The 23397-nt window shown below is 30.5% G+C and overlaps 2 protein-coding genes across 4 annotated transcripts; one reads left to right on the top strand and one right to left on the bottom strand.

Annotated features, from left to right (window-relative positions):
• The first annotated feature begins 1048 nt into the window (after positions 1-1048).
• Positions 1049-21988, top strand: Tsp5D (Tetraspanin 5D). Of its 3 annotated transcripts, none has more exons than XM_076418152.1 (6): positions 1049-1249; positions 15439-15512; positions 16795-16986; positions 18979-19161; positions 21424-21654; positions 21710-21988. In XM_076418152.1, the coding sequence occupies exons 2-6, from the start codon at positions 15450-15452 to the stop codon at positions 21794-21796; spliced, it is 756 nt and encodes a 251-aa protein (XP_076274267.1). In that variant the 5' UTR covers positions 1049-1249; positions 15439-15449; the 3' UTR covers positions 21797-21988. The 3 variants fall into 3 exon arrangements, with proteins under 3 accessions (XP_076274267.1, XP_076274269.1, XP_076274268.1); XM_076418154.1 differs by lacking the exon at positions 1049-1249 and adding an exon at positions 1404-1456; XM_076418153.1 differs by lacking the exon at positions 1049-1249 and adding an exon at positions 15258-15276.
• A 524-nt stretch (positions 21989-22512) lies between these two features.
• On the bottom strand, positions 22513-23370 carry LOC143205094 (uncharacterized). The gene is made up of 3 exons (XM_076418170.1): positions 23259-23370; positions 22734-23205; positions 22513-22676 (listed from the first exon to the last, which is right to left on the bottom strand). The coding sequence occupies exons 2-3, from the start codon at positions 23199-23201 to the stop codon at positions 22587-22589; spliced, it is 558 nt and encodes a 185-aa protein (XP_076274285.1). The 5' UTR covers positions 23202-23205; positions 23259-23370; the 3' UTR covers positions 22513-22586.
• Between the last annotated feature and the right edge of the window lie 27 nt (positions 23371-23397).

Genomic DNA, 23397 nt, shown 5'->3' with positions numbered 1-23397 from the left:
TAAAAAATCCACAAAATGATTTTGAATGTCCGTAAATTGAAACTGAATGAAATAGCAGACACTCTAAAGATATCAACTGAACGTATACATCATATCATTCACCAACATTTAAGTATGAAAAAGCTCTGTGCAAAGTGGGTGCCGCGCGAGCTCACTTTTGACCAGAAACAACGAAGAGTTTATAATTCGGAGCACTGTTTGAAGATGATAAACCCGAGTTTTTTCCTCGATATGTGACAATGGATGAAACATAGCTTCAACATTTCACTCCGAAGTCCAATCGACAGTCATCCGAGTGGACTGCACACGATGTACCCGCTCCAAAGCGTGAGAACAGACGGTTGGTAAGGTTATGGCGTCTTTATTTTGGGATGCGCATGGAATAATTTTCATTGAAAATCTTGAAAAAGGAAGGACCATCAACAACGACTATATCTACATAGCGTTATTGGACCGTTTGAAGGACGAAATCGCCGAAAAGCGACCACATTTGAAGAAAAAGAAAGTGCTGCTTCACCAAGACAATGCACCGTGTCAAAAATCCATGAATTAGGCTTCGAATTGCTTCCTCATCCACCGTATTCTCCAGATCTGGCCCCCAGCGACTATTTCCTGTTCTCGCATCTCAAAAGAATTCTCGCTGGGAAGAAATTTTCGTCGAATGAATAGGCGATCGAGGAAACTGAGGCTTATTTTGAAGCTAGTGACAAATCGTACTACAAAAATGGAGGGTTTCTAATCAGAGTATCACCCTTGAAGGGAATTATGTTGAATAAAAAAACTAATTTTGTCAAAAAAATGTGTTTTACTATCTGTTAAGCATCATCTCCGACTGCTGATAGAACATCCGGTTAAGATCAACAGGTGAAATTATGAATTTATTGAAGTTTTATTAAAAAATAATTCAATGTTTACAAGAGAAGTTATGAAAAACGCGGGAGAACATCTGCCGACCGACTAAACAAGCCGCTGTCCAATCCGAGCCGGCGGACGGACTAGCTGGACATCAAAAGCATGGAGGAGGTTCGTTCGGATTCGCGGCAAACGTTGCGTAGTTCGAATCCGTCATCCCGTTCGGGCGTACAGATCAGACGCAACCCGTCATTGTGTTTCTATCATCGAAGCGCGGGAAAGTTTCGCACCGTGCGTCCGCCCCAGAAGCGCTCCAACCTTTGCACCAGATCAAAGTCTCGCGATAATATGTTTGCCGGATGTAAACAACACACCTGACGTTTGAATTTCTTCCAAGGTAAGTCACCGAGGCTGCTCCACATTTTTTTTTCGCCATTTTCGTCTTGTCTATGAAACAATCAACAAGTTTTTAGTAGTTATCTGTCGGTTATGTGTCCTAGTGAGTTACCAGGTATCGTTATCTTGTTGATGTTGAGCTATGATGATCAATTTTCATGTTTTATAGCGATTTTACAGTTTTTCATGAAATTGCGATGAGATAAAGGTAAAATCATCAACTATTTAGAAACTGTTTTCTAAAATAATATTTAAATTAGTTTTTGTTTTATTATTATTATTATTATTTAATTATTACATTGTTACTAGTCGTTTCCGTCTAACCTTCAATTTGTCTTTATGCTAACTTAAATCTAGGTATATAACTAGGAGGACCCATCGGCCCTATCTCAGTCTCTGGTGAAATAATGTTTATACATGTCACTGCTGAATTTTTTTAATATATGCACCTCACTACACAACACTACACAATATCAGAGGGTTTGATTCTTTTGAGTCTGTGTCCTGTTCTGGTGGTATCCAAAAACTGCAATATTTCAATATTCTCATGAGAGTCTTTCCTCGTGCTCCCTTGCAATTCTCTTGATTCCTTGACTGACTGTGGGTATCTGAAGGTCTCGTTGTAGGTAATCAGTCCTATGGTATTTGGGTGCACCCACAATACCTCTCGGGACTTTGTTCTGAAAAATTACTATTTCATTTATGTTAGTCTTTGCAGAACATCCTCATAATTGAACTCCATATGTCCATATAGGTTTCACTATTTGCTTATATAATAGCAACTTATTATGTACTGATAATTGCGATCTTCTTCCAATTAGCCAACACATTTTCCTATATTCCAATTTCAGTTCTTTTCTTCTTTATACGTTCCTTCCAGTGAAGTTTTGCATCTCGATTCATTCCGAGATATTTAGCGTTGTTGCTATATGGAATGATAGTATTATTTAATGTTATTGGTGCTTGTACGGTCTGTTTATAGGTGAACTGCACATGTACAGATTTAATTTCATTAAAATTTATTTTCCAAGCTTGTGCAGCCATCGTAATGTTCTCCATTTGTAGTATATCACAAGTGTAGAGTAGATAAAGCGTTGGTCCCAGTACAATTAGTTTTAGTTAAAAAAGATATCAATGTATCGTATTTCATAACAAATAAAATTTAAAAAAACACACCTATATATGTTATGGTATATTTCCATTTTTTTGTAGTGATTTTAAATTTTTTCATATTGAAATTACGATGAGATAAAGGTAAAATCATCAACTATTTCGAAGCTGTTTTCTAAAATAGGATTTAAGTTAGTTTTAGTTAAAAAGATAACAATCTATTACATTTTATAATATATGAAATATAAATATATAAATATAAATATATGGATATTTTGTTGATATTGCATGATCAGTATCCATTTTAATAGTGATTTTACAGTTTTTTATATCAGATATATCAGAAAATTTGTGAAAACATTTTTTTTTATATGAGAATGTAAAAGATTACCAGTCTTCAAACTCTGTAGTTTTTCATGGACAATTCTTACACTAACATTGTTAATTCATTGTTTTTCCTATAAATTTAGAAACTTCACCTCATATTTTACTTAGGTTCTAATATTTTCGGCAACATATCTTTATTCGAACTTGAGATACAAAAACAACGGACATAAAAAATCAATATGATAACAAGTCGACAGTTTTCATTACTTTCATTTAAAACAATCATTGTAGTAATTCACCTGTAGTGAAGTGAAAACAAATATTTTCCACAAAAGAGTAACTTTCACATTTTCTTTACATTTTGTTTAAACATTAAGCTTAATTGTGATCTAACTTGTTGAAAAATATACGTACGCAATTATTCGTTAATAACTCAACAAAAATAATATGATTTTTACTTGTGTTTATGTGAAATGAAGCCTCAAAAGCTGTAAATAAAATAACTTGGTTTATAGTTCACTGTAAATATAAACAGTTAAAATACCAAAGCTACTACAACATTATGTACCAGTTTTCAAATAACATTACAAAAATCCAGTTAAAATGCTATTTAAATATGCGATAAATTACCAGTTGACATCAAGTGTTTTATTTAACATGTCGTCTTGTCATTCTTTAACAAATAATTGTTAAAATACACTTATTTGACGTTTAATTAATTTGGCAATACAAAACGAATGATAACATATCAACACACAACAATCCTTTGTGTATCAACACACCAACTAAGTTTACAAAAAAAGTTTAGAATGTATATTGAGTGAGATTTCAGACATACATTCACTTATATTATAAAATGTATACTGAGTAATACTCTATTAATCATCAAAATAACCACGTTCAATCTTTTATTAAAAATTGTAATAATATTGACGGAACATGTGTTTTTCTCCCATATATTATATTAAATTATATAACACACATATTTTAAGCTATGACTTAAACGAAAATGGCAGCAAAAAACTTGAAAATGGTAACAAATCTAAAAATTTTCACGACCATATGTATGGAAAAAGTGGCAGAATTTTTTACATCTTGGATAAAGATAAAACTTGTAGAATACATGTATTTTGAGGTGAAATGAACGAAAATCCACTCCAAATTTCTTTAAAATGTGTGGTTTTTAAGATATGTGACATAAACAGACATCCACTTCTTTTTTAAAAAGCACACTTTTCATTGTATAGCTTAGAAATTAAAAGTTGCATATGGATCGTTATAGCACTATTCGATTCAGCGTAAAATTCTCTATAAACTATGTAAATTTCATTAACATAACATTACTTAAACGAAAATGGCAGCAAAAAACTTGAAAATGGTAAAAAATCATAAATTTTCACGACTACATGTATGGAAAAAGTGGCAGAATTTCTTACATATTGGATAAAGATAAAACTTCTAGAATACATGTATTTTGAGGTGAAATGAACGAAAATCCATGCCAAATTTCTTTAAAATGTGTGGTTTTTAAGATAAGTGACATAAACAGACATCCACTTCTTTTTTAAAAAGCACACTTTTCATTGTATAGCTTAGAAATTAAAAGTTGCATATGGATCGTTATAGCACTATTCGATTCAGCGTAAAATTCTCTATAAGCTATGTAAATTTCATTAATATAAAATTACTTAAACGAAAATGGCATCAGAAAACTTGAAAATGGTAAAAAATCATAAATTTTCACGACTATATGTATGGAAAAAGTGGCAGAATTTTTTACATCTTGAATAAAGATAAAACTTCTAGAATACATGTATTTTGAGGTGAAATGAACGAAAATCCATGCCAAATTTCTTTAAAATGTGTGGTTTTTAAGATATGTGACATAAACAGACATCCACTTCTTTTTTAAAAAGCACACTTTTCATTGTATAGCTTAGAAATTAAAAGTAGCATATGGATCGTTATAGTACTATTCGATTCAGCGTAAAATTCTCTATAAACTATGTAAATTTCATTAACATAACATTACTTAAACGAAAATGGCAGCAAAAAACTTGAAAATGGTAAAAAATCATAAATTTTCACGACTACATGTATGGAAAAAGTGGCAGAATTTTTTACATCTTGGATAAAGATTCTTCTAGAATACAAACTTCTAGAATACATGTATTTTGAGGTGAAATGAACGAAAATCCATGCCAAATTTCTTTAAAATGTGTGGTTTTTAAGATATGTGACATAAACAGACATCCACTTCTTTTTTAAAAAGCACACTTTTCATTGTATAGCTTAGAAATTAAAAGTTGCATATGGATCGTTATAGTACTATTCGATTCAGCGTAAAATTCTCTATAAACTATGTAAATTTCATTAACATAACATTACTTAAACGAAAATGGCAGCAAAAAACTTGAAAATGGTAAAAAATCATAAATTTTCACGACTACATGTATGGAAAAAGTGGCAGAATTTTTTACATCTTGGATAAAGATTCTTCTAGAATACAAACTTCTAGAATACATGTATTTTGAGGTGAAATGAACGAAAATCCATGCCAAATTTCTTTAAAATGTGTGGTTTTTAAGATATGTGACATAAACAGACATCCACTTCTTTTTTAAAAAGCACACTTTTCATTGTATAGCTTAGAAATTAAAAGTTGCATATGGATCGTTATAGTACTATTCGATTCAGCGTAAAATTCTCTATAAACTATGTAAATTTCATTAACATAACATTACTTAAACGAAAATGGCAGCAAAAAACTTGAAAATGGTAAAAAATCATAAATTTTCACGACTACATGTATGGAAAAAGTGGCAGAATTTTTTACATCTTGGATAAAGATTCTTCTAGAATACAAACTTCTAGAATACATGTATTTTGAGGTGAAATGAACGAAAATCCATGCCAAATTTCTTTAAAATGTGTGGTTTTTAAGATATGTGACATAAACAGACATCCACTTCTTTTTTAAAAAGCACACTTTTCATTGTATAGCTTAGAAATTAAAAGTTGCATAAGGATCGTTATAGCACTATTCGATTCAGCGTAAAATTCTCTATAAGATATATAAATTTCATTAATATAACATTACTTAAACGAAAATGGCAGCAAAAAACTTGAAAATGGTAAAAAATCATAAATTTTCACGACTACATATATGGAAAATGTGGCAGAATTTTTTACACCTTGGATAAAGATAAAACTTTTAGAATACATGTATTCTAAGATGAAATAAACGAAAATTCATGCCAAATTACTTTAAAATGTGTGGTTTTTAATATAAGTGACAAAAACCCCAATCCACTTTTTTAAAAAACACACTTCTCATTATATAACTTAAAAACTAAAGGCCATATAAAAATCACTGTACCACCATTGCATTCAGCGTAAAATTCTTTATAAACCCTATAATTTTTATTGGCATATGATTACTTAATCGAAAATGGTACAAAATCACAAATTTTCCCGACTATATAGTGAAAAAAAGTGGCAGAAATTTTTACACCTTCTATAAAACTTCTAAAATACATGTATTTTGAGTTGAAATAAACGAAAATTACAACCTATGTTAAACCACTATTCGATTCAGCATAACATTCTTTATGAATCTTACAATTTTCCTTAACTTCTAATAAAAAAAAGTTGAAGTTAAAAAAATTTTAAAAAATCATCATATAACTATGGAAGACACGTATAATATAGAAGAAATTGTATCACGAAATGATGGACTGAAGCTGCCAAATCGTATAAATAATGAAGTGTAAAAGGAGGTACAATCATTAATTTTGACATATAATCAAATGTTGTAGACTTTATCTTACTATCATTATTTACATAAGATCTAATATTTTTATTGATATATTCAACAAGCAAGTCTTTTGACTAATATATATGAAATATAAATTCATATAGAATAAAAATCGTGTGAAGTAGCCCATAAAATTATTCAATAAAAATTCATACGAAAATTCCATCATAATTATCAAACTTTTAAATAAGATAATACTTTGAAATAATAGAAACTAAAAAGTTCCATTTTAACGCCACCAACTACATTTTCTTCAGTATGATCACGGTTAAATTTGTAGGTGATTTAACAATTACATGACCTTAAGTTTATTTTTAAAGCTAGTGAAAGATCGACAAAAAGCATGTCATTTATTTTAAACTAAAATCATCTTTCAGAACTTCTAATAAAACATTTTATTACCCGCTACTTGGTAGACGAAGCAATAAATAATTGTCCCACTAAGACATCGCCATTTAATTTTGATCAATGACCTTGCTAAAAATCTATAATTAATTGCCCTGGAAGGTAATTAAATTGTTCATTGACATATATATCGAGACAGTAACAAATCGAAATTGAAATTTTTGCCGTGTATCTTGTCAGATAAAACAAAAACGATCTAATAGATAATAAAGTCATTAGCCTTACGATAGTCGTAGTTTGAAAATCAAATATCGTAGAGAAATTAATTATAAATCATGTTAATGGCGAACTGGGTGTTTCTTCGGATGACCTTTACCAGTACCGAGAACTGTGATCAATGTGTCACTCCATATATGATAGTTCTTGAATTCTTTTATAACTATATCATTCATAATTGTAATAAGTGGGTATTTTAAAGACATTCTCGCTAAAAAAAACTATAACATTCGATTAAAAACCCCTTTCTGGAGTTTATTTATTGACGTTTCGACTATATTTTAAATAATTGGATATTTGAAGATTGCTAAAATGATTAAGAGTCCATTGTTTGACATATGATCATTATAAAAAAGATCATCAATCAATTAAAAGAAACTGTGTAAGTTAAAACTTCAATGCAAAAGATCTATAGTCTGTTCAAAACAGCTGTGAACCCACGTGATCTGAATTGACGTCGCAATGTTGCCGCATCAACCCTAAATAAAATAATAAAACAAAAATATTATCTAATGTAATTTAATTTTATATTTAAATTAATTATAGAGCCACAATATTATATAATATATATTATATATAATTATAGGTTAGAGTCGTTTTATTATATTTCCATTGAATTTTGTTCCACACTACTGTAGGTAGAGTTCCAGTCGCGTTTTTTATGTAGTGGTATCCCCCTGGAGGTCTAATCCACCTAATTAACAATTGTATATCTGAGTAATGTATTTTACTTTCATTAGAGAGCATATTTGCCTTTTACGCTTAGTTCTTGTTTCTTTCGATGCAATGTTTCCTTGTAAAGTCATTATGATATTACTATATTTCTCCTTAGTTTGTCCTATTACTACATGTATACATCTTTCTTGATGAAACTATATCTGCAAAATATATAATTTTATACTATCGGCCTATAAATTACAACAGATAATGTTACTGTGGACTTCATGTTGAAGCCTCACTTATCATTTCGTCAAAGTGTAAGAAAAACATTTTTTCGGTGCGTTGAAAAAGAGCATTCTACATTGGACAACCAAGAATATTTAATTGAAGGCAAGAATTTGAAAGTATTACCCAATTAAACTATCAGTGGTTATCTCTGTCGACTACAGTTGATACGTTTGAGCCGAACACTGGGCGAAAAAACGGCCGGAATACGAACGAAGACACAACAATGTTATTCTTCAGCATGACAACTATCGACCACATGTTGCAAAACAGGTGAAAAAACATACTTGGAGACATTAAAATGGAAAAATATCGGCCATCAATTAAAATTAAATCCAATTAAAATAAAAGTTCTCCTAATACAAAACAAAATCCTTTAAAACTAATATCGAGATATATTCAATCCCATCCCACCATAAACCTACAATGAATTCAATAGTGCACTTGTTTCCGTCAATACGAATTCAAGGTTTGCAATTTCCTTCGAATAATAACAATTTATTGTTCAATAAGGTGACGCCTACGTTGTTCAATACAGCTCAACCCAAAAAACACACACATGTACATGGTAAATATTTGTATAACGTTACATCGACCACATTAACGCTACAACAATTAGGAAGTTTCAGGGAAAAAAAACCAAAACTGCTTTATTTTTTTATATATAGGAATGTATTATATATTTCTTTTCGTTTTATTGTATGTTTATGTATTTATTTATTATCCGTGATAATAATTTTAACATTTTACAAATAATATACGAGGTTACGTCAGATTTCCTTTTAAGTCTTCAATTTGGGATTTAACTACTGTATACCTGTATTTTACTGAACGCAGAACCGATATAATACAATTCAAATATATAGTCTATTCAAATTTTTTTTGTACATACATCATCAACATGTTTAATGTATTGCCTGCCGTAGTTTGTAAATTCGTTTTAAATTCAGACAATATTTTCGTTCCTAGCTAATAAGAGATACAATGCTGTCTGATTCTGTTCGAATACGTAAATGAGTTAGTCTGTCAAAGTCGTCCGGTTGTCAGACGTACGCAAAATTCTTCAAAGCAATAGTGATAAGAGGTTATAACTCTAACCTATAAACTATTGTGGCTGTATAATTAACTGTAGTTTTTAGATGTAATATAATGTTTAAATAAATTAAATTTGATATCATTTTGTCAAAAAATATCAATGTCCAAACCAAACTGAACTTAAACTCAGAGTTGATGCGGCAACATTGCGACGTTTTGATGTCACAAATTTAAATGACGTATGTACAAAATAACTTTCAACAGACTATAGCTTCTTATATTTTTCTTATGCGAATAACACATTGAAATAATCAATTTTTGCTTTTATTTTTATATTTTAACGGTTATTCCCTTGGATACATATTTATTATACCTCGAAGGAGATAATATATTATACATTGTGATATATCAGCTATATTTTGCCGTTATATTAGTAAATATTGTAATAATGATTGATTTTTTTATAGACCAATGCCATCGATATAGATTGGTGATAAATGGGGGAAATATTGGTATATAGAGATAATAATACACAGTCTAACCTTGCTTAGAATGTTTTAATGAAAATATTAATAAAGCATATTAAGTATAAATAAAAAAGTAAGCCACGTTTTTTTTTAATTGTATTTTAACGAGATACAATTCTTCTTGCTGTTGATAATAATTTCAAGAAAATATTAAATATTTATTGTCCTTTTAACATGACAACGTTTAAGACATTTATAGAAAGTAAAACTAGTTGATTTATTTCAGTGAAGTTATAAGTGAAACACACAATAGTTTTTTTAATAACATCTTTATTAAATATGTTTAGTATAATCTTAATTATAAATTACTTTATTACCACATTACATTTTTACTTGGATTAATTCACAAGTAAGACGAGTGCGAGAAAATTAATCAATATGTATTCCTCAATTATAAAATTATAATTACTTAAGCTATAGTTTACACTAAAGATATACATTTATACAAGTTCGTATGGTTTGGTTCGCTTCAATCTTCTGATATCGTGCGCGTTGTATTGCTTCCACGTTAGTAATTATTCGAAGAATTTTGTTTTGACAGCGTTGAATGACTAGTTAATCAGTCAATCAAATCAATCTCTTTGATTTTAGATCAAGTTTAGAGTATCTTCCGGCTAACCAGTATAACAGGTCAATTGAAAACTCCCCGGACTGACAGATAGATGACGCTACTAGAATTAAATCTTTTTTTTTAGTTAGCCCTAATCCTCAAAAGATGCGTGTATAAATTTGACAGCAGTCGGATCATTAGTTTGCGAATTATAGCATTTTGAGTGAAGCAACTTTAACTGTATGTATCAACCGTCAAGGATTTGTATGCTAAGTTTACGTGGTGAAATGAACACCGAAGACGGTGAACGCAGTGGACGCCCAAAAGAGGTTGTTACCGAAGAAAGCATTTAAAAAATCCCCAAAATTATTTTGATTGATCATAAATTGAAACTGAATGAAATAGCAGACACTCTAAAGATATCAACTAAACGTGTACATCATATCATTCACGAATATTTGAGTATGAGAAAGCTCTGTGCAAAGTGGGTGCCGCGCGAGCTCACTTTTGACCAAAAACAACGACGGGTTGATGATCCGGAGCAGTGTTTGAAGATGATCAAACGTAATAAACCCGAGCTTCCAATCGACAGTCATCCCAGTGGACCGCACACGATGAACCCGCTCCAAAGCATGGGAAAACGCAACAGACGGCTGATAAGGTTATGGTGTCTTTATTTTGGGATGCGCATGGAATAATTTTCATTGACTACCTTGAAAAAGGAAAGACCATCAACAGCGACTATTACATACCGTTATTGAATCGTTTGAAGGACAAAGTTCGCGAAAAACCGTGTCAAAAATCCATGAATTGGGCTTCGAATTGCTTCCCCATCCACCGTATTCTCCAGATCTGCCCCCCAGCGACTATTTCCTGTTCTCAGATCTCAAAAGAATGCTCCCTGGGAAGACATTTTCGTCGAATGAAGAGGTGACCGACGAAACTGAGGCCTATTTTGAAGCAAACGACAGATCGTATTACAAAATGGTATTGAAAAAAATGTTGAATAAAAAAACTAATTTTGCCAAAAAAATCTGTTTTAGTATGGTAGGCCGAGGACTTTTCAAATGACCTGTTAATTATTTTATTTTGGTTCTAATGTGTTTTGCTTTTTATCTAATATGATGTTACATACAGTAGTGACATGGATTTTAAGGTATCTATCGTAGGATATTAGGAAAGTAGGAAATTAGGATAAAAACAAATAGCTTATTAGTGCTAACTTAGCTAGATTGTTATAAGTAATTTTAAAAAATTGACATTATAACAAAATCGATATTTCGCTGACAGAGCATCGCGGGTCACACAGAACAAATGTCAGATATCTTCCCCTCGACGAAGCTACACTAGATCGGGTCCGGATTGGAGCACAGATTACAGCTACCGGGTTCATTGGCTTTTAAAAAAGTTTCGAGTGATTCAATACGGCGTCCATTAACATTTCAAATGATCACTAGGATCCCAAAGCCCGATCGTTTCGCATTCAGACGTTAGAGTGCCAAAGTACTCGACGTTGTTTAAATTTAAAAACGTTAATTATAGAATATTAACGCGAATAAAATCACCTTGATGGATTTTTTGTCGTTCGTAAGGCTGTCGTGTTCGATTTCATTTACAGTTAGCTGAGAAGTATACCTTAAAATCGGTCAGGATTCGAAATCGAATGGTATAACACGAAGTTCGTGCCTTTTTTTCCTGGTATAATGTTGTATTATGGTCAAGTTAAAGCTTTATTACCAACATAGGGGGAAAGTAATACTCTGATAGTCCGAATCGTTATATCAGAGTTAATAAATATTAGTATTTAATCAAGAAAACAGATTGTAGATAATACTGTAAGAAGTTTTGCAAAATTAGAATTAATTTATTTTCTTATAGAACCCTTAGAATAATATTTTTAAGAAAAAAAAGTTTGAAAACCTCCAGGTCTGCAACCACAGATAGTGTTGATGGTAACAAAACTGGATACTATTCTTTTAATACGTCAAAACCCACTTAAATTTGGTAGTTGAAGAATTATCATAAATATTTGTTATTAATTCATAATACTAGTTGTCACTCCGAAGTTATAACCAACTTATAATCATTATAAAAAATTTATATGAAAACAAAGGAACAACAGAGGCTAATGACTAAAACATGAAACACCATTTATCATCATATGGACATCATATTTAAGAAAACGGGCCACATTTATTCAACGCCATACTCACCTGATCTGACACCTTCAGTGTGACGGATTTTTCCTTCTCATTTCACTAATTAGTATTACTTTAGTCAAAAAGAGACAGAATGCATTCTAATGCCTCGGAATATGTAACCGAATCAGTCTATAAAATTAAATCTGTTTTGGTATTGGCGAGCATTGTTGTCAAATGTCAACAAAATTCTTCAAAACATTAGCAATAATAATTAAAAGTGAGAAACCGGCAACATTGTGACGCGATGACGTCATACATTTTTATGACGTACATTGACTGTATTATTGGATAGACTATAAAATAAACATATCTAAAGGACGTTGTACTTCTATTGGTTTACTAGATTTTAATAAATATTTTTGTTTATATTATTCGTATTATGTATTAATTTCTATTATTACGAATACTGATCAAGATGATTCTAATAATATATTGAAGTAGATAATGTTTATTAACGAGTCTTACTGTTATAAAATAATTCAGACGAAATAGTCAACGTTCCCAAGCAAATTAGAAAACAAAATCGTAATTAAAATGTATACAACGTACTGTGATATCTTATTTGTCATCCTTGTTTTGAACAGTATTGTATAACAGTTCACATACATAATGAATCAGAACCAAAATTCACATGTATTCGATAAAAACTCGATTTTATTCAAACAATAACCCTAAACATCAGATTTATGTATATTGTATTCTGTTCTTATAATCACTATTGACGGTTTTATTTTAAATATTTTATAAATCCTTCGAATATTTAACTTTTTTCATCGACTAAACGATTTATGTCATGTTATTTACTAGATTACGTCACTAGAAGTGGTTATTTGATCCGATAAACCCTGAACTAGCGTCCTCATTTGCCTGTAAACTTGAATGTTATCTGAAAATTGTTATAACAAGAGTTATCATTGATACATAGTGCCAAACTTCCATTAATACTTTTGAATTAGTCGAATAAAAGATGGTAAGGTCATCTGTACTAGTTTTACCGCGATATGTTTTTGTCTAAATGCTCTATAAATTCAAAAGAAGCAGAATCATTATATACAATTTTCACTTTTTGATGCGTCTTAATATTTAAATAGGCTGTAATAGTAAAAAAAGAAAGTATTATCTTTTTTTATTATTATTAGACTAAACTAAATCTAGACTAAATCCGTGAAGTTGTTTAATTAAATATGAGAACTGATATTTTAAATAGAAGAAGAAGCATTTTATAACCTATTTCCTACATTTGAATATATGACAAGTTAAAGTTAATAATTTAATTTAATAAAGAAGAAGAATCCTTCTATAACCTTTTCTATTATTTTATGGAGGTCTTCGGCTAATCCTTAACACTTTATTAATAACATTAACTATTATACAACTAATTAACTAATGAAAATGTATGAATGTTTAATTATTGAAAAGATGATTGTTGATTGAATGTAAGATGCTTGGATGTCGAAAGATGAGTGAATCTGCCGTCTATTTTTCTGCGTGCCCTTGATCGTTTTTGGTCATTCTTATTCTGTGGCCAGTTCGCGACAAGAAGAAGAGGCCTTACGTCACCACAATTTAATTGCCTTTAAACATTTTTATATATAATGAGTTGGGGTCAATTATTTGTACCGTATATCATAAAGTTAAAAAGGAGAAGGAATTACACTATAACCTTTCATAAATTCTATTCAAAGTTTATTTGTATATGCGTCATCGAAATTTGTCACGTCACGTGTCGTCGTTTTAGTTCAGTTTGGCTTTAGCACACAACAAAATTATAATCTAAATAAAATAATTGAACAAAAATGTTATCGAATATAATTTATTTTAACATTATAGTACATCTAAAACTACAGTTAATTATACAGTCACAATAGTTTCTAACTAAGAGTATCAATATTGCTTTGACAGGCTCATTCGTTTACGTTTTCGAACGAATTAGACAGCATTGTGTCTCTTTTTAACTAGAATTAATTAAGAAGGAATATATTATCTGATTCTAAAACGAATTTAAAATTTTCCGTAGGCAATAAATTAAACATCTTGATGACGCATATACAAATAAACTTCGAATTGACTATATGTTTAGTTTCCATTTCAACCTTGCAATATATGATAAATTTACGTCAAATGTGTGTATTGACTGTCACTAGAAAAATATGTATTTTGTATTTTTTATAAAACCTAATATCTAGGTAACTAATGGAGAGAAATTTGACAGGTTATTATGTTTTAATCTTTTATGATATTATATCGAAATAAGTATTGGTTATAATATATAATTAGGTTATGATTTCCATTCTTTACTTTCGAATAGCTGAGGACGATAGGTGACCGATTTATAGAATTGTTTTAGTTCAAACGACCACATCTTACGCTACTAATACACATTCGTAGCAAAAGTAGGTTCCACGTATGAATTCTGCTAACCACCTAACTGTAGTTCTTATGGGCGTTTCTTTAGAATTAACAAACCCGACTACAGCTTGTTTTTGATACGACATTTTACAAGGTGCTACCATCAAATGGTGAAGGCAACTCTTGTAGGTTATTTTCACGATTTGTTGGATTTGTAACCATGGAAACCGTAATAATATAACCTCTAACTTGCATTTAACGAACAAGTAGTAATGTCACAGTGACAGTTATGACTGAAATACGGGTAAATATATATTCTAATCACAAATAGAACCTGGTATATTGAAACATCATTCACCAGATCCGTTTTAACCAATGATATTCGACCTAAATGGAATTTTGATACCTGCTATTATGATAAATTGACTATAATCATTTAACAATTTGATTTTTAACGGATATTAAACATGGCGAATTTAGATGCAGTTTTTACGTTGAGTTTTATGTTATCAATTGTCTTTTGATTGATTTTTCGAAAGCAGGCAAGTAAGTGACGTTTCTCGAATCGAAAAATACCGTACTTTTACCAATGTTGCCGAATACTGTGATGTAATACACAGAATAATCACTGTACGGTTAAATTTAGCGATTATCGATGTTTTCATTCACTGAATTGTTCTTGTTTCACTAATAGTTTGTTTTTTTCAGGAGGTCATAAAATGTCAAGTAGTGGATACACGTGCATTAGAACTGTGTTTTTCTTTGTAAATATATTATTTTGGGTAAGTACTCACCAATTATTTGTATATTATTTTTTATTTGTTTTTGCATGATCAAAATAAATAACGGTCATTAAATATAAAAATATAGGTGACTTCATTCAATCGCTATTAAATTATAATTAATTATTAATATTCAAAAGGACTTGCATAATCCATAGCATTTTAATTAATCAATTACCAGCATTAGATTAAAAAAAAAGAATAAAATTTATTTTATTACAGGGGGAAATTAAAAAATACAATGTTAATAATATATTTTATTTAAATACTTGTTAGCATTTGTTTAAAATATTTTTTAAATACATAAAAAAACAACATGTAATATGACAACTGATAACTTTTCTAATTGTACATTAATTATTGTCGTAAATATTATAACCAAAAAATCTATAAAATAAGTCCAGGATAGTAGTTACATTTTCTTTTTTATGCATTTTTATAGGTACTTAATTGACTTATTGAAAAATTTCATAAGTTATCCAAACCTCCTTCTGAACATCCTCTTTACCGTTGGCTCCTGGTGATCTTTGAGAAAAGATCACTAATTGTTAATAATGAGACTTTTGCATAGCAATTTTTTAATATTTGTTGGTTATTATATTAAAATAAACATCTAACTTTATTATTACGTATAAATATTATTGATAGTACGATTTATTTAAAAATATAAAGAGGCAATTCAATAATTCGTCGTTAACAGTGACAGCAAGCTGTCAAATATTTATCTATAGCGGTTATTTCGTTATTCTTCTTCATTTAAAATTTTCAACTATTAATATTTGCTGATTATTTTAATTCAAATAAATGTCTAACCTTATTATTGATTATTATTAACCCAATAAATCTTAGTTGACAGTGTAGCAAGTTGTCAAATTTTTTAATATGTTATTTCATTATTCTTTTTTATTTACATTTTTCAACTATTAATACTTGCTGATTATTGGATTCATTAAAATGGTTTTCTAATCTTATTATTAAGCTTATAAACAATATTAGCTTATTATGAGTGTATTATTTATGCATAATACACGTGTATACCTTAATATGTTCTAACAAGATTGTTATTCGTTATTTTGCTAACGTAAACACATCAAGGTCATCTTGGCTATATGAAACAATCAATTTTTAAATACCACTATGCAAACAACGTCACTTTGTGGCCCCCTGTTTTCGATTTACCGATTTTAATGCAGTTAATTTGATAGGCAAATAGTTTTCTGTATCATATAACATTATCGGATTGAAATTTCAATATTTCATTAATTTCTGTTGTTGTTTTCAGTTTACAGGATGCGCACTTCTGGGTATCGGGATCTGGCTTAGGGTAAGCTACGAGGGTTACGCCACATTATTGCCCCAGTACGCGCTGTTGAGCGCCGACGCGTTGGCAATCGTCGTTGGAACAGTAACCATAATTCTATCGTTTTTTGCCTGTTGCGGATCATGGCTTCAAAGCAGATGCATGCTCATAACCGTAAGTGTGTAATAAAACGCCAACAGACATTTCTCGAGTGGAAATCGGGTTTTTATCACTCCGTTAGAACACTAAAAATTAAAATTTCCATACGAAACATATAAATTACCCATATCAATGGAAGCAATTGAACAAACGAACATCTGTTTCGTGTTAAACAAGTAGGCTTTGACAGTCAACGAGCGCTTTCATTGGCGGTCACGAATTCACAGTAGGTCGTCGATAAATACATGTAAACAGTCGTAAATATTACGGTCACGTATTGGTTCGACGATTTGAGACGTTTTACTCAAAAACACTCGATGATTTAATTTTCTTTTTTATAATTATCGTTGCTAAGACAATTAAATTATATTAAACCATAATTAGAAAATGGTGAATGCGACGGGTAGTTTTTTTCTTTGCAAAAACAATAATTCTTTCTTTAGTAGTAAAAAATACTTAACGAGAATCAATTTCAAGCCGTACCATTTAAGCAGAATGTCTGCCCGTTTCTAAATATAACGTTTTTAGTGCCCCGTTAACTAAACTCACTTTCTCTTTTTTTTTCTCTTGTTTTAAAACTGTCGATAGTGTAAGTCCTACGATATGTTTATGGTCCATGGCTTTTCTGAAACGCTAAAACACACAATCCCAGGAACAAGGAGTGCACTCCATTAAGTTCGCTTATTTTTATGCGCCCGTGCGTTCCAATAGCTGCCGAATGTAAAACAACTTTTTAAAACAATTAAAAATAGATTTCAATGAGATTTATTGATGTAAAGTATAATGAACTCTAGAACTATTTCTACGAGAAGGCTATTGTTCGATGCGAAAACTCCCAGGAGTGCATTAGATGTTCAATTTCCATGTACTGTCAAATAATATTAGACGTTTCAGTAGTTCTTTTGTTTTTTAATGATCTGTCAACACTAGGTGACGCGTGAAAATATTCTTTTGTTTACTGTTAATAAATAAAACAGTTGGTCCATTTGTTTATTGGAATTTGGTAAATATAATCTATTATCTATTCAAAGTTTTTTTGTACATGCCTCATCGAGATGTTTAATGTATTGCCTGCTGCAATTTGTAAATTGATTTTAGAATCAGACAATATTTTCCTTCTCATTTTATTCTAATTAAAAAGAGACGCAATGCTATCCGATTAGTTCGAAGACGTATACGAATGAGTCTGTCAAAGTCGTCCAGTTGTCAGACGTATGCAAAATTCTTTAAAGCAATAGTGATAAGAGGTTATAAGTCTAACCTATAAACTATTGTGGCTGTATAATTAACTGTAGTTTTTAGATATACTATAATGTTAAAATAAATTATATTTGATGACATTTTTGATCAATTATTTTATTTAGATTGGAATTTTGTTGTATGTCAAAGCTAAACGGAACTAAAACTCAGAGTTTACGCTGCAACATTGCGACGCTTTGATGTCACAAATTTAAATGACGTATGTACAAAATAACTTTGAACAGACTATAGTTATTTTAGACTAGAATTGGAAATATTTATTTTATTTTACATTTAAGGGTATAATGTAATTTAATATCTGCAATAAAATATTATATGTATTTTTTATGAGTGTTTCTTGGCATTCTTGATAAATCTGCAAGGGATATTTATGTAATCTGGACGGTATATCTTGATGCTATATTGACCATGAGTCGCATAATCATCTTTAACCTACTTTATGAGAAAATAGAACGCCGACATATAAAAGAGAGTTTCTAAACTTAAGTGATTGGTACACAATGTTCGTAATACAATCTTAATGTGATAGCTCTGCTTATTTTACCACATATAATGGCTGTAATTATAGACATGCAACAGATAAAGCAGGCAGTGGTATTTGCGTGTGTATAAACAAATTGATTGAATTGAAATTCTTGTTTGTTTGAATTAAAAATAGTGGTAACTCTGGTAAGGATATCGACGATACCGACTGATGTTTCTACTCTCGATAATCGAAAGAATAGCAATTAGTTCTGTTTATTTCAGTACTTCACGTTGGTTGTCCTGATGTTCCTGGCCCAATTCCTCCTGGGATCATTGGCATTCGTATACAGGGACAATATCAAACATAGTTTCACAGAGAAATTGCAAGATGGTATAACTAACCACTACAATATGAGCAATTCGCCGAATAATTTAAAGGATGTTTGGGATAATATACAACTAACGGTAAGTAGTTATAATAATACATATTATAATATAGTAGTGTATATAATCTTGTTTAAATTATGATTTTTTATATTTACGTTTCTCCTATATCAGCATATGAACGCTAACAAAAATTAAAATGCAAGTGATTTGTTCTATTTTTTAGAATTATATAACGGAAATTTTAAAAAAATTCTTGTTGACGATATATTAGTCATACAAATACATTTGTACCAATTCTTTTTGAGACTCAGACCTCGATATGTAAATTATACTCGACACCTGTCAATAACATAAACTTGTTATAATCATCGTCAGCATATTTTTTGTTTTGTTTTTTATAGCTTGTCATGTCAAATGAGTGAAGTTAATCGATGAGTACTTATATATGACTACACAAAATATAGAAACTAGCGTTGGGAACTATCGACTGAAAACAGTCGATATTCGCAAAACAGTCGATAGTCAAAAAAATAGTGACTGAAAATATTAATTACGAAATAGTATCAAAGTAAGTAGAGTTTTCCTATCAGAAAATGTATGTATTACAAACACTTAATATACATTATTCACCTCTTCTCCGTTAATATTTGTAAATGAAATTTAACAACTGTTACTGCAAAAACTTTTCAAGATATTAGGAAAAAAGTTTTGACAAACAAAAGGATTGGACAAAAATCGTGAAAGTTTATTAAAAAAGTATTACCTATTATATCAGCCAAAAGTACTACCTATTATGACAGTCAAAAGTATCTTACTATTTACATCATTTACAATTTAATTTTTTTGCCCTCGAAAACTAGCGAAAGTAGTAACTAAAAGTAAACGACTGAAACAGTCGATAGTAAATAGTAATAAAATCAGTCGTACCGAAAATAGCTACTGAAAACAGTCACTATTAAAAACAGTCGAACCAAAAATAGCGACTGACACAGTCGATAGTAAAAAGTAGTCAATTACTACTAAACAGTCGATTTCAGTCGATTGTTCCCAACACTAATAGAAACTTTATCGCTTATTTGACAGTTGACATTACCGTTATAATTTATATTCAGTGACACCATAGAGTAGTGACAGTACTTCACTAAACAATGTTAATCGCATAACTTACTAAAGCTCCATATTTAAACGTCAATTTTGACATTAAATGATGACATCTACGTACAAAATATACAAACTATGTTGTCTGTTTCCCTACAAATAATGTCAAGTTATATAAAATTGCAGAGATTTTAAAGAATTTTTTGTTGAATCGAATGGCACTATAACAATTTTTATACGACATTTAGTTTCACAAGTACATATATTTTGAGAATGTTTTGCCTATCAGTGATTTATAACATTTATGCATTTTTTTCATATATGTAGTCCTGAAAAAAAGTTTTCTGCTGCCATTTCCGTTCTAATAATTACAAGTTAGTGAAAATGTCATGTATTATAGAGAATTTTACGTTGAATTGAATGGTGGTATAATAAATGTTATACCGTATTTAGTTTTTAGGTTACACAATAAAAATATATTTTTAAAAAATAAGTGGATTAATGTTTATGATACTTATCACGAAAACTATACATTTTAAAGGAAATTAACACGAATTTTCGTTACTTTCACCGGAAAATACATATATTTTAATAGTTTTAACTTTATTCAAAAGATTTTGACAGATTTTTCATATTTTCAGTCACGATTATGACATTATAATATAATTTTAATTTACTTTATGTAATTCGGAAATAGTTTTATAAGATTGTATCACCATCAATAATTTTATATCGTTAATTGTTTGAAATACATTTTTATGATTAAATAATAATATAGTAACTCGAAAATCTTTGAAAAGCGACATCTATTGACAAAAATCATCATCTCAAATATCACTGAAAATTGATACTCAGAATCAACATTTTAACACAATATAGTATTAATTATAATTAGAATATAATCAATATTATTAAAAATATTTATCAATCAATATTATTAGACAATTATTTATAATACAAGAAACAATTAATTATTTTAAATAACTATGACTGTTGTTGACACTTACCGGCGACATCTATTCCTAGATGGTGAAAATAAATAATTCCGATTATTCATTTTGTCGTTTAGTTTTTTACATATTTAGTTAACTTCAATCAACCCAATACTATGTCAGTGCTTTTAAAATGGATAATACAATTGTTTATTTTAAATAATATAATTAAACGTTTCACTGGCGACATCTATTAACAAAAAACAAAAGCCTCGATAATCTTTATTATAATGGTATTTTTTTATTTCAGTTTAAGTGTTGTGGAGTCGTAAACTATATGGACTGGCATATGATCGATGCTTGGCCCGAACACAGATGGGTACCCGATAGCTGTTGTCTCCCCGCGGAATATAGAGAAAAATGCGGACAGACAGCGAACGACTCGATTTACAAGACTGGATGTTACGAAATAATGTATAAATGGTTTAAGGAAAGATTGCTGGTGATCGGTTTGCTCGGACTCACCGTTGCCTTCGTCCAGGTAATGGAAAATACGCAAGAAACGTGGCAAAATATCATCTTGTGTATGTTTTTAGCTGTTTGGCCTCATATCCTCCATGCTCCTGTTCTGTACCGTGAAGCACAGACGGAGATCAAGAACGTACAAGTCATACCAGCAATGATGATTGGGACGGTATCCGAATCCTTATAGCGCATTTTTCCTCGAATGTGATACGTGTACATTTTTTACTGTTATTTAAATTATTAGTAAACATTAGTCCTGATATTAAAATGTAAATTTTACTGTAATTTTAAGTTGTGCAAAGGAAATCCCGAATAAATTATTTAAGTTTGAAATATATTTAGTTAACATACGTTTTTTATTTTTTTGGTTGTCACTTGGACAGTTTAACCTAACATTTGAAAAAACTACTCAATGATGTTTTACATAGTCTATTCAAAGTTTTTTTCTACATACGTCACCAAGATGTTTAATGTACTGCCCGCCGCAATATGTAAATTAGTTCTAGAACTAGATTTATGTCTTATCTTTATCCAAGATATACAAAAATTACAGCTTTATATACTTAGTCATGGAGAACTAGATTAAATTAAAAAAGTTACAGAAATAGAATGGAATTTTAAAAGAAATAAATATATAATAAAAATGCTATTTAAGTATATTAAGGTATACTGTGTTCATATATACTGTAATTGGGCAAAAACTAAAAGCAACAGTTGGAAAGATTCCCCAAAAACTTTGAATATTTGCTAGCGACGCATGTAAACAATCTAATTGGATACACAATATGTACAGTTGGTTTTTCAAGTATCTTGAACCAATCAGATGTCGCAAATTCTGTTTTGACAGTGATAGAAAATAACAGTTAATTTTTTATGTATAAAAATATATTTCTCATAAAAAATCGTACAAAACAACTAAGCACTACGTTATCTAAAATGAAACTACCACTATTTTGCCAAGCCTACTAGTTTACCGCCAATTTGGTTCAGCGAATTGGTAATTTTCTTCCCTATAGTTTTCGCCGTTTGGAATGGTACCTAAAAGTGACGATCACAGTGCTGCACTATTATAAATAAAATATCGATGATACTTACATCGACGGCAGCGTTAATTGCATTGGAGACACCCTCGAAAGCACCAACCAAGAAATTTCCGATGGCCCTTCCCTTACCACCATCATTCCCGTATTTTTCGTGCTCTTGGATATTGTCCACTATGGGTTGTGGATTGAATATATTGGATACAAACTGTTGAAGGTTCCCGTACTTCATATCGAGTTGAATTGGCAGTGATTCCTTGGAAGCCGATTCGAGAACGGCGGTCTTTCTGCCGGATTCAGGAAATGGCGTTACAAAGTTGACGGCCTTGGCGTTGATAGCTTGTTCCACCTTCGTGTTGAGGACATCACTAAGATTCTCCAGAGGGCCAGTGGGGACGCTCGAGTGTTCGACAGACTCCACGGGGGCGACTCCATAAGTGTAAGACGGCGTGATTTGTTGTTGTGGGAAAGCGTATATCGCGCTGATAGTAAACAGAACAACAACCAGAGTGCGTGGTATCATGATTCTGGAAAGACGTCGATGAAATACCGAATAAATAAAGCTCCAGAGGTTCGTTACCTGAATATCAAGTAGTCTTGTTCCAAGTTACTCTTTTGTTTTTCCGCCACAAGCACTATCTTACCCCCGCGACGTATGGCACTCGAATAAACTCGTCGACGACAACTCACAAAGTCACATTAGCAATGCGCGCCCATTA

The sequence above is a fragment of the Rhynchophorus ferrugineus genome, unplaced genomic scaffold (assembly GCF_030347505.1).
Source record: "Rhynchophorus ferrugineus isolate W39M unplaced genomic scaffold, kcgeb_rfMv2 rfM11, whole genome shotgun sequence".
Lineage (NCBI taxonomy): Eukaryota > Metazoa > Arthropoda > Insecta > Coleoptera > Curculionidae > Rhynchophorus > Rhynchophorus ferrugineus.
The sequence above is the reverse complement of the archived record's forward strand: the minus strand, read 5'-3'. Positions and strand labels throughout refer to the sequence as shown.